The following is a 23,738-nucleotide window of genomic DNA, read 5'->3' on the forward strand; positions in this document are numbered from 1 at the left end:
AGGTGACATCCAAGCGAAACTCTGCAGAATCATTAAAGCGTTTGACTGAAGCAATCCAAGTGCGACGCGAACGTCAAGCCTTAATTTTTTTTTTACGATATTCTGAAGTGGTGACAGGATTTCAGGCTGCTTGGCAATATTTCACTGGGAGCTGCCTGCTGGAGGAGGGAGTTGCTGCTGCGTGGCCCTGGAGCCGGGCGGTGCTGCAGCGCGGCGCTCGGTGTCACTGTCCCTGTCCCTGTCCCTGTCCCTGTGCTGGGGGGGCAGGCAGCGGCGCTGGGCCACCCCGGGGTGCTCGGTGCTGCCCAGCCCTGTGTGACTGTGTTCTGTTCTCCTTGTAGATGGAGGAGATTAAGTTTAAGGACAGAGCAGTCTTCGTGCTGGAGAGAGAGTTAGGGGTGCGAGCCGGGCATGCTCAGAGACTGCAGCTCCAAAAGGAGGCTTTAGATGAACAACTGTCCCAGCTCAAAGAGTCTGACCGGCATCTGAGCAGCCCCAAGCGGGAACTTCCTTATGCAAGTGGTGCAGGAGACGCTTCAGATCATTCGGGAAGCCCCGTAAGCACTTCCACGTGGTTTCACCTAAGCGAGCGACCAAACGAGTGACAGAATCTTGATGAGTGCACCCTGCAGCAAGAGCTGTCCCATGGCTGTGCGGGGCTCCCGAGGCACCTGCGCGTGCTCTGGCTTTTGTCGTGCCCAAACCGTTGAGATTTCCAATCAAACCTCGCCATGGGAGAGCTTTTGCTTTCTGTCGTTTTGTTTCCCCGTCGGTTTAGTTTGGTTTGGTTTGGTTTGGTTTTGTGTGCAGGGTGGAGTTCTCTGTTCTTTCTCTCCTTTTCCTCACTGTACCATGCTCAGCCACCCGCCTCAGTTTGCCGGTTTGACACGGTTCTGCCAACAAACGATGCAAATGCATTCCTCACCAAGTGCTGTTCGTGTGCAAGCTGGGGCTTGGGGAGCAGATGTACGAGGCCAGTTCCAGAGGGGACGGGGAGGGCAGTGCAGGGCAGCAGGAGCCCTGCAGCCCCCAGGGCAGCCCCTTCCTGCTGCTGGCTGTCAGCAGGACACAAAGCGAGCCAAAGACCTCCTGACCTGTTCTCTGCTGTTTATTCTCTGCAATAGCCAGAACATTCGATTGGAGTCGCCCCTCCAGGTGGCTTTTGCAGTGTGACTCTGGCACCTCCCTGCTGGGGCTCCCCTTTGCCCAGACGAGCCCTCGGGGAACTGCCCTCGTGCCTCTGACGTGTGCGGGTCGTCCTCATTGCTGATCCTCATCAAGATTTCTTTTGCGACAGCCTTGATTGTCTCAGTACAAGTGTAAAACTTACACCTGAGCAGACCAATCTATTTTATTCTCTGGCCCAAGCCTCTCCTGCACCTGTTGAATGAGGAACCCTAGACCTCCCAAAAGCGCCACCAGCACTGTGGGCACTAATTTGCCTCTCTCTTGTTGTACTCAACTTCTGCCAAAGACCAGAACAGGTCATAGAGAAGGGGGAAAGTCTGTCACGTTTGTCAGTAGCTGTAACTCCTCTCTGATTCTGAGCGAGAACACATCTACCTATATCTCTATTCATTTCTAATTTGAATGAAGCATTTTCACTCAGATAAAGTGCTACCCCTGTGGCCTTACGAGTGACCCTTTAGGACCCCATAAGGGCCACAGCTTTCTGGAAGATCTTATTCAATGCACAATTGCATGGATTTTCCCCATTCAGTAATTGTAATACCAGTTTCTTATGACCAAGTCCTCAGAGTGGGCGATGTGTCTGAAACTCTCAGTTCAACAGTGGCATCATTGGAACACGGCCTTCACTTTTGATATTTTCTGTTGTTTCCAAGTTTACCATTTGTAAACTTTGTGTTTGCGCATTTGTATTGTCACGTTTGTGACGCTGTATTTGCATATGCATATACATATACATATGCATATACATACCTCTGCATTTGCATTCTTTGTTACATTTCCACTCCTCACTTGCCATTGGTCTCACCCTGCAGCTTTCCATGGTCACTCGGGCTCCACGGGTTACACTCCACACGATGACATTTAGAGCGTTTGGATTCGGGATAAGAAAAAGTTTGAGCTTTGCCACTGTGCTCTTGCGTGTGCACTTACGAACAGTTATTTGCAGTTGATCTTTGTTTTAGGAACAGCAGTTGGATGAAAAGGACGCCCGGCGCTTCCAGCTGAAAATCGCGGAGCTGAGCGGGATCATCCGCAAGCTGGAGGACAGGAACGCGCTGCTGTCGGAGGAGAGGAACGAGCTGGTGAGTGCAGCAGTGCCAGGGCTGGGGACATGCTGCCCTGTCCCACAAACACCCCGGGCTTTGCTCCTGCCCTGCCTGCAAACCAGGGGCTGCCTCCTCCTCCTCCTCCTCCTCCTCCTCCTCCTCCTCCTCCTCAGCTCGCTGCTCGGGCTGGGCCCCGTCACTCGCCCCTTGGCTTGTGCAGCAATGGTTTTTTGAGATGGCATTAGCTCAAATTATATGCATTTCTTTTTAAAAATAAGTACATTCCCCACACTGAATGTTTGCTCCACAGGCATAATGACGTCTCATGTGGGAATGCTCTCTTCCAATGGAAAATCACAAGAGCTTTTATCAGTTCTGCTTTGCATCAGGAGAAAATACTTCTAGTGTGGTAGTTACAGAAAGTAGTCAATATATTTGATGAAAAAGCTCCAGAGGTGTTATTTTTCTCTTTATCTTTCAGCTGAAACGTCTCAGAGAAGCAGAAAGTCAGTATAAGCCCATTTTGGACAAAAACAAACGCCTCAGTAGGAAGAATGAGGAGTTGTCACATGCCTTACGTCGAATGGAAAACAAACTGAAATTTGTGACGCAGGAAAACATTGCCATGGTGAGTGCCTTGCTCCTGGGAGAACGGGGGATGTGGAGCTGGTGGGGCTGAGCAAGTCAGGCATTGACCCACACCTGCAGGTCCCGTGGGAAACTGCTCCATTCTGGCAAGGTCCCTTCCAGCCCAAACTAACCCGGCATTCTATGGTTCACCTTCGGCTTTCCTGCCAGGATCACCTCCCCATCCCTGGGAAATCTGCACCTGTGACCCTGCCCCTCCTTCCAGCTGGAGGAGCAGCAGGAGAGCTGCCAGGCCAGCCATTAGGGAGATGGTTTTTACTTGCTGTAAAGGGAAGGGCCTGGCAAAGCCTCCTGATCATTTCCTCTTCTGCCCTGTGGTTTTTGGATTCTAGAGGCAAAGAACGGGAGCAATAAGGAGACCAAGCTCCCTAAATGACCTTGACCACAGCCAGGAAGAAAGGGAAGTGGATTTCCTGAGACTACAAGTCATTGAGCAGCAAAACATCATTGATGAGCTCTCCAAGGTAAGATGAGAGGCTGCTGTTCTCACGGGAGAGTGCCCAAGGGCAGAGCAGAGGAAGCCCAGGGAAGGGGTGCCTGAGGTTCTGGGAGCTGATGGGCACAGTGGGCAGCAGGGGAACCTGGCAGGCATTTCTGTGCTTAGCAGTAATAGAAATTATCCGTAGTGTGGTGTTTGGGAAAACCCTTTCAATCTGCATTGGCCTGGCAGGACAGAGCTGTGTCCTTGCATGTGCTGGTGGCCAGGTCTGGGAGGGAAACTGTCCAAGCTCCTTCAGCTGGACACACCAGCAGGGCTGAAGATTCCTGTGTACAGGGAGGGGTCTGCAGTCCTGGGCTTGGGGTTTTGCTTCCTTCTGAACGTGTTCTCAGTCCTTGGAAACAGAAAACACCAAAACCATGATACTCCTCTAGAAAATAACTTTTATTTCTTCCCTTTCTTTTTAAGCTTGTCCAGTTACTGACATTATTTCATTGTTTTCATTAGACCCTGGAGACTGCTGGCTATGTGAAGAGTGTCATGGTAAGAGTGACATTAGCTTCCTCCTCATCTATATATGCTTTAAATTGCTGTTCATGGAAAGCAGGAAGGGTGCAATAATATTTATTCTCCCTTCCATCTGTGTTCAGCAGTGAGCTGACCCAGGGGTTTCCTCGGAGCAGATTTTTTATCAGCAGCTGTTCACCAGAGAAAAGCACAGTGGTGGTGGGGAGGAAAGCTTTAATCCCACCGCCTGCCCTGCTGGCCAGGGGCAAGTGTCCCCATCTCCAGGGCAGCTCTGTCCCCTTGGAACTGCATTTTTTCACTCTGGCTACCCCTGGCTTTGTGCCACCCACAGCAGGGTGTGCTCAGCCCTGCCCTTGCCCCATCCCTGTGCTGTGGTGGGCAGGGATGTTTGGGGCTCCACCACGGATGGGTATTGATGGGATGTGCTGTTCCCATTGCCAGGCAACGAGTGTTCGATTGTCCCTGCTGCTGGCCCGGGGCTGGCCACCAGGCTGAGCAGCAGCACGTGTCAGTGTCCCCAAGGTCACCACGTCCTTGTACCCGGCGGGTGAAATGGAGCAGATGAGGGTTTCCCCTGTAGAGCTCCCCTCTCTGCACTCCTGGGCTTTACAAGTCCAGAACAGAGACTTTTTTCTGAGTACTGTAAAAAAATCCACCTAATACCACAAAGAGGAAGAAATCCTTCCCTGTGAGGGTGGGCAGGCCCTGGCACAGGGTGCCCAGAGCAGCTGTGGCTGCCCCTGGATCCCTGGCAGTGCCCAAGGCCAGGCTGGATGGGGCTGGGAGCACCTGGGACAGGGGAAGGTGTCCCTGCCATGGCAGGGGTGAAAGGAGGTGATATTTAAGGTCCCTCCAACCTGGAATTTGATTATTCTATTATTTCCTCCCACTGGAAAAATTGTTGGCTGCAGTAAGGGCTCAAACTCACTCCAGAGGCAGAGGGAACCTGCAGATCCTTGGAGAAGGGGCTGAGCCTGGAAGTGCAGAGTTCAGAGAGGCCCTGTGGTGTGTGCAGGGGGGCTGCTGGCTGTGTGCCCCTTCCAGAGCCACCAGCTGCCACCAGGGACAGGAGCAGAGCCAGGGGCTGCAGGGTCACAGTCACCCAGGGAGCAGCTCCAAGAGGGCACCCAAACTCTCAGCATAAAGCTTAGCATCAGCTTTATTTTAGCTTGATTTTCATGGACATAAAGAGCAATTTCTAGTTGTGTGTGGCAAAGCTGAAAGATGTTGGAGTAAATAACCCAGGACTGGTGACAGTGTGGGACAGTGGCCAGCAGGGACATTCCTGTCTGTTGCTTCCCCAGTGTCTCCTTGTACTGACGAGGTTAATTTTTGTAGCTGCTCTCTGAAAACAGCTCACATGTGTCTCTGACTCTTGCAGGAACGTGATAAGCTGCTGAGGTTCAGGAAGCAAAGGAAAAAAATGACAAGAATTCCTAAGGTAAAATACAAAACCTTCCACTGTGCATGCTGATGGACGGTGCTGGGGTGCTCAGAGCACCTCAGGGCCAGGGCAGTGCTCTCCTCGGGGGTCTGCAGGTGGGACCTGAACTCCAGTTTGGGTGATGTAGTTCAAGGACATTGGCAGACTGGATTGGGATATTCAAGGAGGGGCAAGGGGCCTGTTTGCATCGAGCATTCTGAGCCTTTCCATGCTCTGCATTTACCCTGTGGGACTCTGGCGGGATGTGGTTGTCTTAAGAGCAGACAAATTTTATGAATTAACATATCTCCAAATGATCATCTAAGGGTGCTGCCTGAAAACATGTGTACATAGTAAATAATTCATGCTGGAGTTCAGTAACATGTGAAAATTGCTGGTTAGGGAAGCAATGGATAGAGCTCGGGGAAAAGGGGATGTTGGTTAATGAGGGCTTGGCAGGGTGTTAATGTAAATATTAACACTAAAATGTCACAGTAAGGTTTAATGTCAGGGCTGCCAGTGCGCTGTGATCCACAGATGAACAATTAGAGGGAGGCTGGAGCTAATGAACCTATGAATAACTAATTGAGGTCAATAGGAGATAACTCCTGTCATGCTGAACATCTCATCCAGGCTTTCCAGGGAGTCACATTCTGTCTCTCTGAAAGCTGGGAGGGGCTTTGGACAGGGCATGGAGGGACAGGACACAGGGAATGGCTCCCACTGCCAGGGGCAGGGGGGATGGGAGATTGGGAATTGTTCCTGGCAGGGTGGGCAGCCCTGGCACAGGGTGCCCAGAGCAGCTGGGGCTGCCCCTGGATCCCTGGCAGTGCCCAAGGCCAGGCTGGACACTGGGGCTGGAGCAGCTGGGACAGGGGAAGGTGCCCCTTCCACATTCTGGGTTTCTGTTGTTCTCCTTCAAAAGTTACCCACTGCAAATTAAACCAAAGACCAAAATCTAGGTAAGTTTTTGTAAATCATTAATTAAAATTATCTTTAGATCTGTGAAGTGTTGTCTTTGACTTTCAAGCATTTACAGTAAATCTTTCTTCACCACCATTCCTTTAAACAAAAAGCAGCTTTGAGTGGAAAAACTGGATTTCTTCAAACCACAGACACATCGCTGTGGTGATTAACTTCAAGTAAAATCCTTTTTGAAGATCTTTTCATGTGAAAGTCGTGGTGCTGACAGGAGAGACACCATGGTGATGACAGTGGATTAAAAGACATTTCAGTGCATGGCTTCCCCCTCGTGCTGAGCTGAACACTCAGAACAAAAGTGGTGTTTGGCCATAGAGAAATGGGAAGGAAATTAAATTTAAATTTAAAAAGGCAGGGCCTGGGAGGGGTCACCAGTGTGCCAGTGCAGGGACTGGGGCAGTTCCAGGCGCCGCTGGAGCCCAGCCTGGGGAGGAAGGGTCTGCAAACACGTGTGGGAAGGACCGGGCTGGTCCTGGGAGAGAGCAGGGTGAGACCTGCCAGAGCCTGGCGTGCTGCGGCACCCTGCTCAGCCCCTGGGCCGTCTGTCTGTCCGTGTGCAGGGCTGGCTGTCTGTCTGTCCGTGTGCAGGGCTGGCTGGCTGTCCGTGTGCAGGCTGGCTGGCTGGCTGTCCGTGTGCAGGGCAGTCTGTCTGTCCGTGTGCAGGCTGGCTGGCTGGCCCTGTGCAGGGCTGGCTGGCTGTCTGTCCGTGTGTAGGGCTGGCTGGCTGTCCCTGTGCAGGGCAGTCTGTCTGTCCGTGTGCAGGGCAGTCTGTCCGTGTGCAGGGCAGTGTGTCCAGGTCCCAGGGCAGTGTGTCCAGGTGCAGAGCAGCCTGTCCAGGAGCAGGGCAGTCTGTCCAGGTGCAGGGCAGTCAGTCCATGTGCAGGGCAGTCTGTCCAGGTGCAGGGCAGTGTGTCCAGGTGCAGGGCAGTCAGTCCATGTGCAGGGCAGTCTGTCCAGGTGCAGGGCAGTCTGTCCAGGTGCAGGGCAGTCAGTCCATGTGCAGGGCAGTCTGTCCGTGTGTAGGGCAGTGTGTCCAGGTGCCAGGGCAGTCTGTCCATGTGCAGGGCAGTCTGTCCGTGTGTAGGGCAGTCTGTCCGTGTGCAGGGCAGTCTGTCCAGGAGCAGGGCAGTCTGTCCATGTGCAGGGCAGTCTGTCGAGGTGCAGGGCAGTGTGTCCAGGTGCAGGGCAGTGTGTCCAGGTGCCAGGGCAGTCTGTCCATGTGCAGGGCAGTCTGTCCAGGAGCAGAGCAGTCTGTCCAGGTGCAGGGCAGTGTGTCCAGGAGCAGGGCAGTCTGTCCAGCTGCCAGGGCAGTGTGTCCAGGTGCAGGGCAGTGTGTCCCTGTGCAGTGCAGTCTGTCCGTGTGCAGGGCAGTCTGCCCAGGAGCAGGGCAGTCTGTCCCTGTGCAGAGCAGTCTGTCCAGGTGCAGAGCAGTCTGTCCAGGTGCAGAGCAGTCTGTCCAGGTGCAGAGCAGTCTGTCCAGGTGCAGAGCAGTCTGTCCAGGTGCAGAGCAGTCTGTCCAGGTGCAGAGCAGTCTGTCCAGGTGCAGAGCAGTCTGTCCAGGTGCAGAGCAGTCTGTCCAGGTGCAGAGCAGTCTGTCCAGGTGCAGAGCAGTCTGTCCAGGTGCAGAGCAGTCTGTCCAGGTGCAGAGCAGTCTGTCCAGGTGCAGAGCAGTCTGTCCAGGTGCAGAGCAGTCTGTCCAGGTGCAGAGCAGTCTGTCCAGGTGCAGAGCAGTCTGTCCAGGTGCAGAGCAGTCTGTCCAGGTGCAGAGCAGTCTGTCCAGGTGCAGAGCAGTCTGTCCAGGTGCAGAGCAGTCTGTCCAGGTGCAGAGCAGTCTGTCCAGGTGCAGAGCAGTCTGTCCAGGTGCAGAGCAGTCTGTCCAGGTGCAGAGCAGTCTGTCCAGGTGCAGAGCAGTCTGTCCAGGTGCAGAGCAGTCTGTCCAGGTGCAGAGCAGTCTGTCCAGGTGCAGAGCAGTCTGTCCAGGTGCAGAGCAGTCTGTCCAGGTGCAGAGCAGTCTGTCCAGGTGCAGAGCAGTCTGTCCAGGTGCAGAGCAGTCTGTCCAGGTGCAGAGCAGTCTGTCCAGGTGCAGAGCAGTCTGTCCAGGTGCAGAGCAGTCTGTCCAGGTGCAGAGCAGTCTGTCCAGGTGCAGAGCAGTCTGTCCAGGTGCAGAGCAGTCTGTCCAGGTGCAGAGCAGTCTGTCCAGGTGCAGAGCAGTCTGTCCAGGTGCAGAGCAGTCTGTCCAGGTGCAGAGCAGTCTGTCCAGGTGCAGAGCAGTCTGTCCAGGTGCAGAGCAGTCTGTCCAGGTGCAGAGCAGTCTGTCCAGGTGCAGAGCAGTCTGTCCAGGTGCAGAGCAGTCTGTCCAGGTGCAGAGCAGTCTGTCCAGGTGCAGAGCAGTCTGTCCAGGTGCAGAGCAGTCTGTCCAGGTGCAGAGCAGTCTGTCCAGGTGCAGAGCAGTCTGTCCAGGTGCAGAGCAGTCTGTCCAGGTGCAGAGCAGTCTGTCCAGGTGCAGAGCAGTCTGTCCAGGTGCAGAGCAGTCTGTCCAGGTGCAGAGCAGTCTGTCCAGGTGCAGAGCAGTCTGTCCAGGTGCAGAGCAGTCTGTCCAGGTGCAGAGCAGTCTGTCCAGGTGCAGAGCAGTCTGTCCAGGTGCAGAGCAGTCTGTCCAGGTGCAGAGCAGTCTGTCCAGGTGCAGAGCAGTCTGTCCAGGTGCAGAGCAGTCTGTCCAGGTGCAGAGCAGTCTGTCCAGGTGCAGAGCAGTCTGTCCAGGTGCAGAGCAGTCTGTCCAGGTGCAGAGCAGTCTGTCCAGGTGCAGAGCAGTCTGTCCAGGTGCAGAGCAGTCTGTCCAGGTGCAGAGCAGTCTGTCCAGGTGCAGAGCAGTCTGTCCAGGTGCAGAGCAGTCTGTCCAGGTGCAGAGCAGTCTGTCCAGGTGCAGAGCAGTCTGTCCAGGTGCAGAGCAGTCTGTCCAGGTGCAGAGCAGTCTGTCCAGGTGCAGAGCAGTCTGTCCAGGTGCAGAGCAGTCTGTCCAGGTGCAGAGCAGTCTGTCCAGGTGCAGAGCAGTCTGTCCAGGTGCAGAGCAGTCTGTCCAGGTGCAGAGCAGTCTGTCCAGGTGCAGAGCAGTCTGTCCAGGTGCAGAGCAGTCTGTCCAGGTGCAGAGCAGTCTGTCCAGGTGCAGAGCAGTCTGTCCAGGTGCAGAGCAGTCTGTCCAGGTGCAGAGCAGTCTGTCCAGGTGCAGAGCAGTCTGTCCAGGTGCAGAGCAGTCTGTCCAGGTGCAGAGCAGTCTGTCCAGGTGCAGAGCAGTCTGTCCAGGTGCAGGGCAGTCTGTCCAGCTGCCAGGGCCAGTCCCTGACCCTGCTCTCTGTCAGAAGCCGGTGGTGGAGACGTTCTATGGCTATGACGAGGAGGCTTCCCTGGAGTCTGATGGTTCCTCCATCTCCTACCAAACCGACCGGACCGACCAGACCCCCTGCACGCCCGAGGACGACCTGGAAGAGGTACTCCTCAAAAACCCCTCTGCTTTGGTTATCCTCACTTTGCTGCTGGTTTTAATGAACTCCCTGCTCTGTTCCATCACTTCTGTCTATCATTGCTGCTCTCTAATATCTGTTCTGTCATTCTGTCACCTCAGACCACAAAATGAACACTTCTGTTAAATTTGGTACTGTGCATGGTGGTCAGTATCTCTAAATCTCAGGTCTTCAAGAACTCCACCACTTCCAGCCAAGCTGGAAATCTCATATCCTAAGAATATTGAATTTATGGCAGGTTTGCAGGTCTAAAAACTGAGAAATTGGACAGGCCTTAGGAGGTGTGTTCACTCTGAGCCTGGCTGCAGATTTTGGCAGGTGCAGTTTGGGCCAGCCGAGCTCAGCACCGAGCAGCAAGGTCTGTGTTGGTGGGGGGAGAGGGAATGAATGCTCCCCTGAGGCTCTGGGCTCCAGGGAAAGGCTGGTTCCTGGCTGGGCTCCCGAGGCTCTGAGAGCAGAGCAGACAAATGTAATACAAATCAAAGGGATTATTCCTTGGATTTGCCAGGGCTTCCCCACAAATGCCCTCCCCAGCGTGTGTCAGATCACTGGCCCATTACACAGCTCTGGGCTTAACAAGAATCTTGTAATAAACAAGAATTGCCCCTGATGATGTGCAGCCTTTTCATGGTGTGCTGACTGCAGTGTGTAATTCAACCTGCTGAAAGGGAACCTGCAGAATTCCTCACTCCATCATGAAAGATTCCTGATGGTTACCAGGCTGCAGTGCAGGAAATCTGACTGTATTTGTGTATGCATGAGCCTGTTTATTTTCATTCCTGTATTGACATTCTTCCCCCGTTCAGCCAGTGGGAAGTTGATGCATGCACCCAGCAATGTAATTCAGTTTCATGTTGAGTGAAATATTCCGGTCAGCCTGACATGAAAGCATTCCATCCTGGATATTGTAAGGAGGGTGAAGAAGATGAAGGGCTCCTTTCATGTTGCTGTCACCACTTCTACAACTATTAACTCTGGATTCGTGTTTTAATAATTGAGTGGGGCTGTCAGGCTTGGTTTCCTTTCCAAATTGAAACCTTTTGTTGTTAAAGAAAGCTGCATTTTCACCTTTAATGTGATGATTTTCCCTGTTCCAGTAAGAAAGGGTGGTGCAGTCATTACTGTGCTATATGGAAGGTAAGCTTTTATCTTTCCAAGGCAGGGATTATCTTTTTATTTCTGTGTTGCATTTCCTGGAGGTAAGAGCGTGCAAGAGATGTGTAGGGGACGGAGGGGACGCAGCTTCAGGGCACTTAACCGAGATTTTTTGTACCGTGCTTCCAAATTGCATTTCAAAAGTGACAATTCTGGCACTTTAGAGAGGAAGCAAAGCCAGTCCCCTGTTGTTTTGTGCTTGCAGGGCATGGCCAAGGAGGAGACGGAGCTGCGGTTCCGGCAGCTGACGATGGAGTACCAGGCGCTGCAGCGCGCCTACGCCCTGCTGCAGGAGCAGGTCGGGGGCACCCTGGATGCTGAGCGAGAAGTCAAGGTCTGCAGGGCTTGCATGGCATGGAAAGGGGGCTTTGGGGCTGGCAGGGTGGCTGGGACCCCGTGGCCGGGCTCAGGTTGTTCTCCAGCCCTCCTGGAGCTCTGACTGCTGCCAGCCTTGGGAAGGGGCTGCTGAGAATCCACCACGGCTGCAGCTCGGGCTTTTCACCTCTGAGCTGCTCAAGGGAAATCCAGGGAGAAGTTTTTATGGGAAATCCTTGAAAGTAAGCTCTTTTGCTATAAAGAACTGGGACAGATAGCCTTAAATATATAATGCGTGGTCTTTAATTCCTTCTGGACTCTGAGAGATTACATGATTCCTCATAAAATGTTTAGAAGGCTTATAGCTGAGATTTTCTGTTAATTAAATTGCAATTGTGCAGAATTGTGCTATTCTGCCTATCTGCCTCAGAGTTCCTGTGGCAGCTGGCCTGAAGTGCTGCTTTTCTTAGGAGCTTGTTGTGTGTGCCCAGGAGTTACAGAGGAATTGTTCCTGGCAGGGTGGGCAGCCCTGGCACAGGGTGCCCAGAGCAGCTGGGGCTGCCCCTGGATCCCTGGCAGTGCCCAAGGCCAGGCTGGACACTGGGGCTGAGAGCAGCTGGGACAGGGGAAGGTGTCCCTGCCATGCTGGGGTGGCACTGGGAGGGCTTTGGGATCCTTTCCCACCCAAAGCATTCCCTGACTCCCTGAAGGGCTGGCAGGATGGGTCATGCCCAGCTGCAAGGGTGGGTGCAGTCAGGAAAGGGACAAATTCGCCCTTTAACAGGAGAAATGTGCCTGCAGAGCCCTGATTTGTTCCTACACCTGTTCTGTGAAGGGGTTATCCAGGAACACTGGGAGCGGGTCAAGGTCTAATGCATGAAAATGACATTCCTGGCAGTGTTCCCACAATGAGCATCTCTGAAACATCAGGGATTGCACCTGGAAGGGAAATCCCAGTGAGCCAAGGCCCACCCAGCTGTGACAGTGACTGGATTTTTGTCTTTTCATAGTGGGCCAAAGGAGGCACCAGAGTTGGTCATGTAAACAAAATCACTTTCAGTGTAAATAACGGGATAAAGAGCAGAGAAATGGCTCGAGGAAAGAAAACGTGCTGTGAAAGTGTGTAACAAATACAACAGCTGACAATAACTACATTTGTTCTCCAGAAAACATGTGTAGGAATGTGGTGTCTATTTAAATAAGCAGGAAGCTACAAATGCAGTAAAAACTGAGATGGGTATGAAATGGATATAGCACTAAATCATAGATAAGGGTCTAAGTCACAGATAAGGCACCAAAGGCACAAAGGTCAAGGAAATTTGGCAGTTTGCAATGTGGGCTCCGCTCTGAGTGTTCAATATGTCCCAAATTTAAGGGAACCAGCTGTGCCCAGAATTGTGCCATAATAATTTTCATTAGTTTTCCTGGAGAAAGGGAGGTTCTGGCTGCAGCCTGCCAAGAGCAGCTGTGAGGGGCCAGCTCTGCTGTGCCACTTTGTTAATCTTGAGTTAAATCTCAAAATCAGTAATCCTGTCTCCCAGACTTGATTTGATTGCATTTGATTATTTGATATTCTGTGCTCAGCTGCAAATTTCTTCTGCCAAAGAAGTTTCAAAATCATTTGTTAAAAGTATTTGGTGGTTTAAATATTTTCTGTAACTGCATTAGGTTTGGTCTTTTGGAGAAAGTTTGATTTTTTTAAAAAATGTATTTTTTAATTATTCTTTATAGATTTTTGGGGTTATTTCATTTTTCTCTCATATCCCACAGACACGTGAGCAGCTCCAAGCAGAAATACACCGGTCCCAGGCTCAGATAGAAGACCTGGAGAAGGCTCTGGCTGAGCAGGGACAGGTAATGCTGACTCCAGCCCTTCCCCACCTCTCTGCTGGGGGACCAGAAAGGTTCCCAGGCTGGTTACAGCTTGTGCATCACTTCTGCTGACAAAAAAACCCCAAAAAACGAAAAAAAAAAAAAAAAAAAAACAAAGAAAAAAAAACCCAAAAAACCCCAAAACAACCCTGCCCAGGCTCAGAAAATGTTTTTGAGAACAATAAAATATTAAATAATTCAAACATTGCCTTCCCAGCTTAACCTCTTCTTGTTCTTGCTGGGTTTGTGGGTTTTATATTCCTCAGGCTAAGAGATTAGCTTCCAGATAGTTTCGTTTGCCTGATCTGCAGAAATATGTAATTTGCATTTAGCAAAATGGAAATTTGATGGTAAACACATAGTTGGGGCATATCCCTTTTAATGCAAACCACATTTTACCCTAAAGAGTTTTTAAATCACTGGAATGTTTTTATTCCATTTGTGTACTGCAGAGCTGTTAAAATCATATGGGCAAGTTTAGCTTAGGAAGTTATTTTAGGAAGTGATGGACTTACAGTTTGCCAGCCCTCATTGTTCTGTGCCTGTGAGATTCAGTGACATACCTGCTGCTGTGCTGGTAAATGCTGCAGCTTCACCTCAGTGCTGTTCATTCCTCCCCAGGACATGAAGTGGATTGAGGAGAAGCAGGCGCTGTACAGGAGGAATCAGGAGCTGGTAGAAAAGGTACTCAGCGTTTCTATTTGCTTTGTTCAAATCACATTTGTGCCTTGAGGGATGCAGAAGGGGCAGTATGGCAACCTGTGTGGCACTGCCCTGCTGGAAATCACTCGTGTTCGGTACGAGATGCTCATAAAGCTGCTGGAGAAGCGTGGCTCTGGCATTGCCCGTGGCTCTGTGTGTGTGCTGGGCACAAGGACAGTGCCCTGGGGCCAGCCCTGTGTGCCCTGCCCTGGGTGTGTGTGCCCTGTGTGCCCTGCCCAGGCTGGGTGTGTGCCCTGCCCTGCCCTGGGTGTGTGTGTGTGTGCCCTGGGGCCAGCCCTGTGTGCCCTGCCCAGGCTGGGTGTGTGTGTGCCCTGGGGCCAGCCCTGTGTGCCCTGCCCGGGGTGTGTGTGCCCTGCTTGAGGAGAAGCAGGCGCTGTACAGGAGGAATCAGGAGCTGGTAGAAAAGGTACTCAGCGTTTCTATTTGCTTTGTTCAAATCACATTTGTGCCTTGAGGGATGCAGAAGGGGCAGTATGGCAACCTGTGTGGCACTGCCCTGCTGGAAATCACTCATGTTCGGTATGAGATGCTCATAGAGCTGCTGGAGAAGCGTGGCTCTGGCATTGCCCGTGGCTCTGTGTGTGTGCTGGGCACAAGGACAGTGCCCTGGGGCCAGCCCTGTGTGCCCTGCCCGGGGTGTGTGTGCCCTGCCCTGGGTGTGTGTGCCCTGTGTGCCCTGCCCAGGCTGGGTGTGTGCCCTGCCCTGCCCTGGGTGTGTGTGTGTGTGCCCTGGGGCCAGCCCTGTGTGCCCTGCCCGGGGTGTGTGTGCCCTGCCCTGGGTGTGTGTGCCCTGCCCAGGCTGGGTGTGTGTGCCCTGCCCTGCCCTGGGTGTGTGTGTGTGCCCTGCCCAGGGTGTGTGTCTGTGCCCTGCCCCAGACTGGGTGTGTGTGTGCCCTGGGTGTGTGTGTGCCCTGCCCAGGGTGTGTGTGTGCCCTGGGTGTGTGTGTGCCCTGGCCCAGGCTGGGTGTGTGTGTGCCCTGCCCAGGGTGTGCCCTGCCCAGGGTGTGCCCTGGCCCAGGCCCCGTGCCCTGTTCCCTGGCAGATCAGGCAGATGGAGGCCGAGGAGGCGCGCCTCAAGCACGACGTGCAGGACGCCAAGGACCAGAACGAGCTGCTGGAGTTCAGGATCCTGGAGCTGGAGGTGAGCCCGTGGGCAGCCCTGCCCTGCTGGCACTGCGGGGTGGGGGCACTGCAGAGGGGCACTCTGCAGGGAGGGCCAGGGGCTCCGTGCAGAGGCTGCTGAAGGAGGAGAACCACAAACACAATCACAGAATAATGAGGCTGGAAGAGACCTCTGAGATCATCGAGTCCAACCCATGCCCTAACACCTCAACTCAGAATCTAGACTACAGCACAAGTGCCATGTCCAGCCTTTTTTTAAACACATCCAGAGATGGTGAATCCACCACCCCTCTGGGAAGAGCATCCCAGTACTTTATTATTCTTTCGGCGAACAGTTTTTTCCTCCAAAAACACCACAAACACCTGCAGTGTGGTTGACAGGCGTTGTGGCAGGAGGGTGGGTGGGATGAGCTTTAAGGACCCTTCCAAGCCAGAGCGTTCCACGATGCTGGGGTGTGACACACCCAGGGGTAACCAAGGATTGTTGTTGTCCTTCCAGGAGAGAGAGAGGCGGTCCCCGGCCATCACCTTCCACCACGGCCCCTTCACGGAGGGGAAGAGCCCTCTGCAGGTGTACTGCGAGGCTGAAGGTGTAACAGTAAGGGATGCTCCTTTCCTCTCCTCTCCCTGAGCAAAACCAGACGCCCTGTGCTGACTCCTGCTTCTCCTCTTCTCTCTTGTCAGGACATTGTAGTGGCAGAGCTGATGAAAAAGTTGGACATTTTAGGGGATAACGCCGTAAGTGTATGTTCCTTTAATAAATTGTGCATGCTTTGGGGAACACCTGTCCTCGTGTGGAGTGAGCAGAGCTGCCTGCTTTGGTGCTGCACAGCCTGTCCTGCCTCTGGTTTGGGCTAGAGCAAAGCATTTGCTGGCATTTCGAGGTTTTTCTGCCACCTGAAGAGCGAAGTGCAGGGGCTCGTGTCACCACATGGCTCCTGAGGTCCCTGCTGCTCAGAGTGATGTTGGTGTTTGGTGCTTTCTGGCCACTGGTCACACACAGTTTCTTGATTTGCTTGCTCTGGATTTGCTTTGCTTTTGCATTTCAGCAGCTGTGTGCTTTGGGTGTGCCTAATAACCCATTAACCCTTGCTACTAACCAGGGTCTCAAACAAGAAGCCAAAAGAGCAGCATGAAAAGGAGAAGCAAATAAGAAACTTGCAAGTGCTTCTCCTTCAGCAGGTGGCAATGAACAACTGCACTTATGCACATGGAAGGCACACACGTCCTGGGGGTCTTTTCCTCTGCTCTGCTCTGTCAGCAGAGCCCCAGGGCTGTGAGGGTCAAGGAGAGCAGAGCCCCTCTCCAGCCCGAGGTCTCACAGAGCCCTCAGCCCTCCTGGGGACCCCACCCCGGCACTGGGGCTGCAGAAGGGTCCCCACTGTTCTCACAGCTCTGCACCTGGGCTGCCCCAGCTCTCCCTGGGGACAGGCTGGGCACCAGCAAAACGCCATCCCCAGAACCATGGCACAACCTGGAAGTACCAGAACTATAAATGCCTGAGGGTGGGCAGGCCCTGGCACAGGGTGCCCAGAGCAGCTGGGGCTGCCCCTGGATCCCTGGCAGTGCCCAAGGCCAGGCTGGAGCAGCCTGGGACAGTGGGAGGGGTTCCTGCCATGGCAGGGGTGGCACTGGAGGAGTTTTAAGGTCCCTTCCCACGGAGAGCATGGCAGGATTCCCTGACTCAATCCCTGCAGGGTAGCACTGCCATGTCCCAGAAGCTCTCCACAGTCCCCCTGCTCAGCACCTGCCCTGGCTCTGACTCAGGGTCCCACACAAGCCAGGCCCGGGCCCTTCTGCTGCACCTGTGGTCACACTGAAGCTTGGGATGAAACGCAAAACCCACTTCCATTGCTTTGGTTTTTTTTTGAGAAAGCAACAGGAGATGGATGGAATTGCCAACATCTCAACAAATGCTTCCCAAAATCATCACCTGGCTGCACAAAGTGAGGATGGTGCATGGGATGAGCACTGCATCTCTTCTCCCCATGGCCCTTTGTGCTGAGCTTGACCTTGTCCTGTGTAAATGTGTTTATTCCCTGTTGGGTACTAATTGAGCCAGTGGCTCTTTTCTTGACAGTAAATATGAGAATTTTGGAAGAATTATGTATGGCAAGGATTGGTACTGAATAGTGACAATGCCTTTTACAATGATTTGGCATTACAATATTAATTTTCTCTGCCTCAGTTTATTGTTCCTCAGACATATTTAATTCCAGACGTGTTTGAAACAGCGGTGGCCCAAGCAGTGGGTTAGTAACAAGACACAGGGATTTGTTGTAATTGTGCTCTGCTTCTGGTGCAGAACCTGACCAACGAGGAGCAGGTGGTCATCATCCAGGCCAGGACTGTCCTCACGCTGGCTGAGAAGGTAAGGAGGGAGCACAGGCTGAGGGGTGAGGCCAGGGCACCTCTCCTGCTCCTTGTGTTTGGGAGCACCAGCCCCTCTGGCGTGCCAGAGCTGCTGAGGGAGCTGCCAGCCCCACACAAACCCACGGTGCTTCAGGAGGAGTGGCACTGGCCTTTGTCCCAGCACAGCAGCCACCAGCAATGCAGCAGAAGTGCTTCACTTCATGAGACTGAGCTCAAAGCCACGGCAGAAGGGAAGGGCCAGGCTTTGGGACGTGGCTTTTCAGAGAAAACCACGGTGAATTGTGCTCTGCTCTTTGAGCAGTACCTGCCTGCTGGGCTCTCAGGCTCTGCTCTGTCCCCGCAGTGGCTCCAGCAGATCGAGGTGACCGAGTCTGCGCTGCAGCAGAAGATGCTGGACCTGGAGAACGAGAAGGTACCGGGGAGGGGCCAGCAGGGGACAGGGCTGGGGCCCTGCTGGGCACTGACAGCCCTTCCTTGCTCCCCAGGAGCTGTTCAGCAAGCAGAAGGGCTACCTGGACGATGAGCTGGACTTCAGGAAACAGTCCCTGGACCAGGCTCACAAGGTGAGGGCTGTCAGACATGGCTGACCAGGGCACCTGGGGGAGCTCCCTGCCCTGTGCTCTGGCCCTGTGCACACCCTGCCCTGGGCTGCATGGGGTCAGAGAACACCCTCTGCACCCTGAGCTCACCAGGACTGCCTCGTGAGCAGAGCTCTGGGGTCTGAGTGCCCCCCCAGGGGTAGCACCTGAACCTTAACTTACTCAACACCAGTTTTAATTCAGCCAAAGCTTCAGTAAAGGACTGATAAGGAAATTAGGTTTTCAGTAATTTGTCTTACATTTTAAAAAATATATATTTTAGCCTGCACGTTTCTTCGGATTTTGGATTACACCCTCTGTAGCCAGAGCAGCTGGAAGTATTCTGGGATGTGTACATTTGAAATTAAACTGCTTTTAAGTCAGGCTCATCATTAGCTGATCCTCAGGCATTTCACCCATCTTTTCAGTCATCACTCTCTTGTTTCTATCAATGAGAGAAAGGTTATACATATATCCACAAAAGGCATAAAGTTTCCTCTCAGTTTATCTCATTTTCCCAGTTCTACATAAACCTAGAGCACAGTTACACGTTCTGAGGAGCAGTGAGTGTTTCTGCCTCTGTTTCTGCCTCCTGTTGGCTACTTGTGTCTTGAACCATTTGGGGGAGCTTTTGCTCCATACATTTTCTGTCCTGTGGGTGAGTTCCAGGACTGATTTTGCCACATTCTGAGCTGTATCTAGAACCAAGGCACAGTGCAAACCTTGGAAAGCACACGAGCCCCCTCAGCTGTGGCCCCAGCCCTAAAAACACCTTGCAGTGGAATTTCCCTGCCCAAGTCAGGGGATGGAACAAGGTGGCCTTTAAGGGCCCAGTCTGGGACTCTGGTTCCATCATCTCCTGTCCTGAGCAGCAGTTTGTGCAGCCAAAGGCCGAGTCTGTGATGGGAAGCAGTGAGTGCAAGGAGTGTGCAGAGGGGGCTGAGGGTGATTTGCATTTTTCCTGTATTTTCTGCAGGCACCACACACGTGTCCCAGGCACAGCTTTGTTCCAGGGCACAAATGCACCCTGAGAGCAGCAAAGGAAGCTTTGTTCTGCCCGGGAATTCGAGTGGAAAAAGCTCTTTTGCTTTATAAAATTTGCTTCACTTCCATGTTTCCTTTGTGCCCCTGGAGATGAGGAGCAGCTAATCATGATCCCCCTGAAGCAGAGCCAACAGGATTAGCAGCAAAGCCTCAGCCTGGCTGCTGCAGGGTCCTGCTCCAGGCAGCACTGGCTGACCCTGCTGCTGCTCTGGGGGCCAGGAGGGTCCCCCTGCCCTTCTCCTGCCCAGGTCAGTGTCTCCAGACAGGGCTGGGGTTGTGTCTGAGAGGCTGGGGCCCAGCAGAAATCCAGGAGTCAGACAGCAGCATTCCCTGGGATGAGGTTAGCAAGCTGGTGGTGTTGTTTTAAAAGGGAAAGGAGAATCTTCTCCTGAGATCTGATGTGTTCTTCATGGAGATGCCTGGTTTTCAGCAGGTATCACCAGTTATTAACCAGTTATTAGCCAGTTATCACCAGTTATCACCAGTTATCACCAGTTATCACCAGTTACCAGCAGTGCCACAGCCCCTGCCATGGTGGCACTGCTCTGCTGGGAGCATTCTGCTCCCCTGGCTCTGCTGAGACCCAGTCAGACCCCAGCAGCAGCTCAGCTGGAAAACGTGGATTTGGGCTGAGCTGAATGATCACCACAGAGCCAGCAGGGAATGAAAGGCCCTGTGGATGTGGCACTCGGTGGCCTTGCCCTGGGGGACTTTGAGGGCTTTTCCAGCCTCAGCAATTCCGTGATTCTGCTGCAGTGGGGTTCTCCTGAGGCCCTGGAGAGCTCTGCAAGGTGCCACCAGCTCTGGAGGGGGTGTGCAGAGGTGCCACCAGCTGCTGCCTTTTCTCCTGCTCCGGATCAAACGTGTTGAAATAGATTTCAGCTCGCTGTTGGCTTGTCTGGGGGAACAGCCTTTATCCTGGATTCCAGGGCAGGAGACCCTGTCTGCCAGCACCAGGAGGGTGCCAGGGATGCTCTGAGACCCCAGGGAAGGGTGGCCAGTCCTTCTCCTGCACTTCTCCATCCCACTGGATGCAGAGGGTCCATCTGTCTGCCTGGACAGGATCTCAGCAGGAGCAGAGCCCAGCTACAAGACAGGGTCGTTTCCTTGGGCACAAACCCTCTTGGAGCTCCCAGAGGAGGTGCTGGGAATATCTTCCCAGGTGGCATTTTCCCCTGCTTGGTACACAATGCTGCACACACACGGCAGGGAGTTGTTCCTTCTGGCAGGAGCATGGACTGGTGCTGCTGTGTCCTCTGCTGGGTAGCAGGAGAGCTGGGAAAGGGCAACCAGGGGCTGAAAAAATACACGTAAAAAATATCTGTAACTCACAAAATTAGTCTTTTATGAACCTCTTTCCTTCTTCCTTTTCATGTTTACATTTTCCCTTCTCCCTTTTCCTTCTCCCTTTCCCCCTTCTTTCCTTTTTTCCTTCTCCTCCTCTCCCCACGGCCGTCTCCCATGCCCAGCGAGGAGAAGCTGGCTCCCACATGTCTGTGGGGCTGTCCCAGCCCCAGAGCTGCTCGGAGCCCCGCGGGATGGAGGCAGCCTGGGGTGTTTTCCCTCTGGATGGAGTTTTCCGCGCTGTCCTCGCGGCAGGCTCAGCACGCAGCCCCTGCTCCGCTCCCGTTGCCTTTCAGGGTCAGATGCTCCGCTCCTCACAAACTCCTCACCCAACCAGGGACAAGGTCCAGCTGACAGCTTTATATTGTTTTTGATTAGCAAATTCTGGAATTAGAAGCCATGCTCTATGATGCCCTGCAGCAAGAAGCTGGAGCCAAAATTTCCGAACTTCTTTCAGAAGAGGAGAAGGAGAAGCTGAAGAGCGCCGTGGAGCAGTGGAAGCGGCAGGTGATGAGCGAGCTCCGGGAGAGGGACGCCCAAATCCTGCGGGAAAGGATGGAGCTCATCCAGCACGCCCAGCAGGTGGGTGCGGGGCAGCCCGGGGCCGGGCAGGAGGGAGGGATGGCCCTGGGAGCACCGGCCTCCCCTGGAGCTGTCCCGAGCTGGCCAGGCCTGGCACAGGCGTCGCTTGGCCTTGGATGCTCCCTCACACAGGGCAGCGTGCTGTTCCTGCCTTTGTCACACACGGTGACAATCACAGAGCACTCACCCACAGCCTAACGCCCAATTTGGTTTTGGTAGAAGCACAGCACATCCAATCTGTATCCCCCAAACTAATGCATCTTCCGGGTACATCTGTATTTGGTTGGTTAATAAATATTTTTTTATTTGAAATCTGACAGAGAATTAAAGAGCTAGAAGAAAGAATTGAAGGCCAAAAAAGACAAATAAAAGAGTTAGAGGAAAAGGTAAGGTCATGCAGACGGAACAGCTGCTGTGTGTGCACATGACCATTCTCCATTTCACCTGGGCCAAGGAAACCACCTTAGAGAGAGCTCGTGTGTGTAGTGCAGTGAGGAAGGGGGACAGCTCCAGGAAAACAGCTTGCATTTGCACCAGCCCCTCTGAGGAGGGGAGATGAACTGGTTGAATTGAGTCCTTCCTCCCTGCTACCCTTCAGGGCAGCCTGAAACTGGGCAGGGACACGGGGCCATGCCCTGGAAGGGCCAGAGCGAGGGCTGAGCAGCAGAGCTCTGGGGAAGGGGTGTTGCTCCCTGTTCCCTCCCATCCCATGCCAGCCCCTGGCCGTGCAGTGCATGGAGCAGCCTTTCCCAGCAGGAACGGGGCTTCGCTCTCCTCCCTCGCCTGCAGCCACAGTTCATGTCACAGAGTGTTCTGCAGGCAGCCCAAACTGCTGTGTGTTACCCCAGAACGGCCTCAGCCGAGCCCTGCCCTGTCCGTGGCATGGCCGTGCTCGGGCACAGCTGGGCCAGCACCTGAGACTGAGCCCAGGCTCAGCAGGGCCGGGCTCGGGGTGCTGTGGGGGGTCAGAAGAGCTCAGCTGATGTTCCCCATCTCCCCCGAGCCCGTGGCTGGGGCTGGCTGGGCTCAGAGGGGCAGGGGCCACTGTCACCAGCCCAAGGGACACAGGAGCTCTCGTGAGCCAAGCTCAGCCCCGAGCACTTGGACTTTACTTCACACTCCATATTTCTTCTCACCTGAGAGTTTTGTTGTGCTCTGTCTGCAACCACAGCTTATTTCTCAGTTAAACACACTGTAAACTCTTAATCTCTTTCTTCTCTTCCATTTTTTCCTCTCTTCTCTCCCCTTTTCAGTTTTTATTTTTGTTTTTATTTTTCTCTTTAGCTTTCATTCTTTGGTCATAGTCCTTCAGGCCACATGCACAAGGTAAGCCCTTGGGTCTCCTCTGCTCTCTCCTCCTCTGCTCCTGGAGCATCTCTATTTTCCCATAGAGAAAAGAGCCTTCCTTTTGCTGTGTCAGCAGGATTGAAAGGTCTCTTGGGCATGCCAGAGAGCCCAAGAATGGAAATCTCCAAATCCTTTAAAAAAAAACCGTGAAACCTGGACACCAGCAGGCAAAAACTTGTCAAACAGAACTTCCTTCTTTAGAGGGAAGGACAAGGAAAAATTAAGCAGGCTTAAAAGCAAGGAAACCTCTGGCCAGCCTGGGAGAACCCCCAGTCTGGGGTGACTCCTCTGACTGCAGCAGGGGCAGCTCCAGCTGATCTGTGCTGGAAGCCCATGGAAACCCTCAGCCCCTCTCCTGCCCAGCCAGAGAGCCTGTCCTGCCCCAGGACAGAGCCAGGTGGGTTTGGGGCAACGTAGCATTTATTGGGGTGTGTTCCTCCAGGCCCCAGGGACCCCCTGAATCCCCTTTTCCCTCGGGTCTCCTCTGCTCTCTCCTCCTCCTGGAGCATCTCTATTTTCCCATAGAGAAAAGAGCCTTCCTTTTGCTGTGTCAGCAGGATTGAAAGGTCTCTTGGGCATGCCAGAGAGCCCAAGAATGGAAATCTCCAAATCCTTTAAAAAAAAACCGTGAAACCTGGACACCAGCATGCAAAAACTTGTCAAACAGAACTTCCTTCTTTAGAGGGAAGGACAAGGAAAAATTAAGCAGGCTTAAAAGCAAGGAAACCTCTGGCCAGCCTGGGAGAACCCCCAGTCTGGGGTGACTCCTCTGACTGCAGCAGGGGCAGCTCCAGCTGATCTGTGCTGGAAGCCCATGGAAACCCTCAGCCCCTCTCCTGCCCAGCCAGAGAGCCTGTCCTGCCTCCAGGACAGAGCCAGGTGGGTTTGGGGCAACGTAGCATTTATTGGGGTGTGTTCCTCCAGGCCCCAGGGACCCCCTGAATCCCCTTTTCCCCATGTAAATAGGGGATAAATTGCCCTATTTGTGTGCTGCCAGAAATGACCACAGCAGGGATGGCATGGAGGGAAACACTCCCCACTAACAACAGAAATGGAATATATAACAGATCCTGTTTTATCACTTGTGCAGTTCAGCAGACAGTTACAAACAGGACCTCACAGAAGTTTTGTGAATGTTATTTTTGCCCGGTTGGGCTTTTCTTTGATTCCTGTTTTCCTCTCCTGTTCCAGCGCCCTGAGGCCACTGCAGCTGCTCCTGCTGTTCTTCCCAGAGGGAGAGCCCTGCTTCCTGAGACCCACACAGAGACTTTGCCCCTTCCACCCCCAGACCTGCCTCGTTCTCTGCTGCTGGCCACGGGAGGTGCAGCCTGTGGGACTTCCAGCGAGGCTGAGCCGGGCTGTGGGGGAGTCCCTGCACCCCCGAAACGCCCCAGGAGCCTTTGGAGAGGACAGAACTGAGCCTACAAAGAAAGCCAAAAACTCTGCTCCTGCCTCTCCTGCAGCCCCAGGCTGCTCTGAGTGCCAGCCCTGCTGGGCAGGCCCGGGCTC

General features: G+C 53.5%; 1 protein-coding gene across 1 annotated transcript in view; it reads left to right on the forward strand.

The window, feature by feature from the left end:
• The window catches only part of JAKMIP3 (Janus kinase and microtubule interacting protein 3), a 43,365-nt gene extending 19,841 nt beyond the window's left edge, over nt 1–23,524 (forward strand). The window contains exons 5-24 of the mRNA XM_041400155.1: nt 342–557; nt 2,154–2,273; nt 2,719–2,865; nt 3,218–3,349; nt 3,832–3,867; nt 5,234–5,293; nt 9,613–9,741; nt 11,135–11,263; nt 13,015–13,098; nt 13,738–13,800; nt 14,882–14,980; nt 15,461–15,559; nt 15,646–15,699; nt 17,267–17,332; nt 17,678–17,746; nt 17,820–17,897; nt 20,679–20,882; nt 21,203–21,268; nt 22,136–22,208; nt 23,421–23,524. Of these exons, the coding sequence (XP_041256089.1) occupies nt 342–557; nt 2,154–2,273; nt 2,719–2,865; nt 3,218–3,349; nt 3,832–3,867; nt 5,234–5,293; nt 9,613–9,741; nt 11,135–11,263; nt 13,015–13,098; nt 13,738–13,800; nt 14,882–14,980; nt 15,461–15,559; nt 15,646–15,699; nt 17,267–17,332; nt 17,678–17,746; nt 17,820–17,897; nt 20,679–20,882; nt 21,203–21,268; nt 22,136–22,186 (1,902 nt within the window). The 3' untranslated portion in view covers nt 22,187–22,208; nt 23,421–23,524. The remainder of the gene's footprint in view (nt 1–341; nt 558–2,153; nt 2,274–2,718; nt 2,866–3,217; nt 3,350–3,831; nt 3,868–5,233; nt 5,294–9,612; nt 9,742–11,134; nt 11,264–13,014; nt 13,099–13,737; nt 13,801–14,881; nt 14,981–15,460; nt 15,560–15,645; nt 15,700–17,266; nt 17,333–17,677; nt 17,747–17,819; nt 17,898–20,678; nt 20,883–21,202; nt 21,269–22,135; nt 22,209–23,420) is intronic.
• Nucleotides 23,525–23,738: the final 214 nt, after the last annotated feature.

The sequence above is a fragment of the Onychostruthus taczanowskii genome, unplaced genomic scaffold, assembly GCF_017590055.1.
Source record: "Onychostruthus taczanowskii isolate IOZ18803 unplaced genomic scaffold, ASM1759005v1 scaffold173, whole genome shotgun sequence".
Lineage (NCBI taxonomy): Eukaryota > Metazoa > Chordata > Aves > Passeriformes > Passeridae > Onychostruthus > Onychostruthus taczanowskii.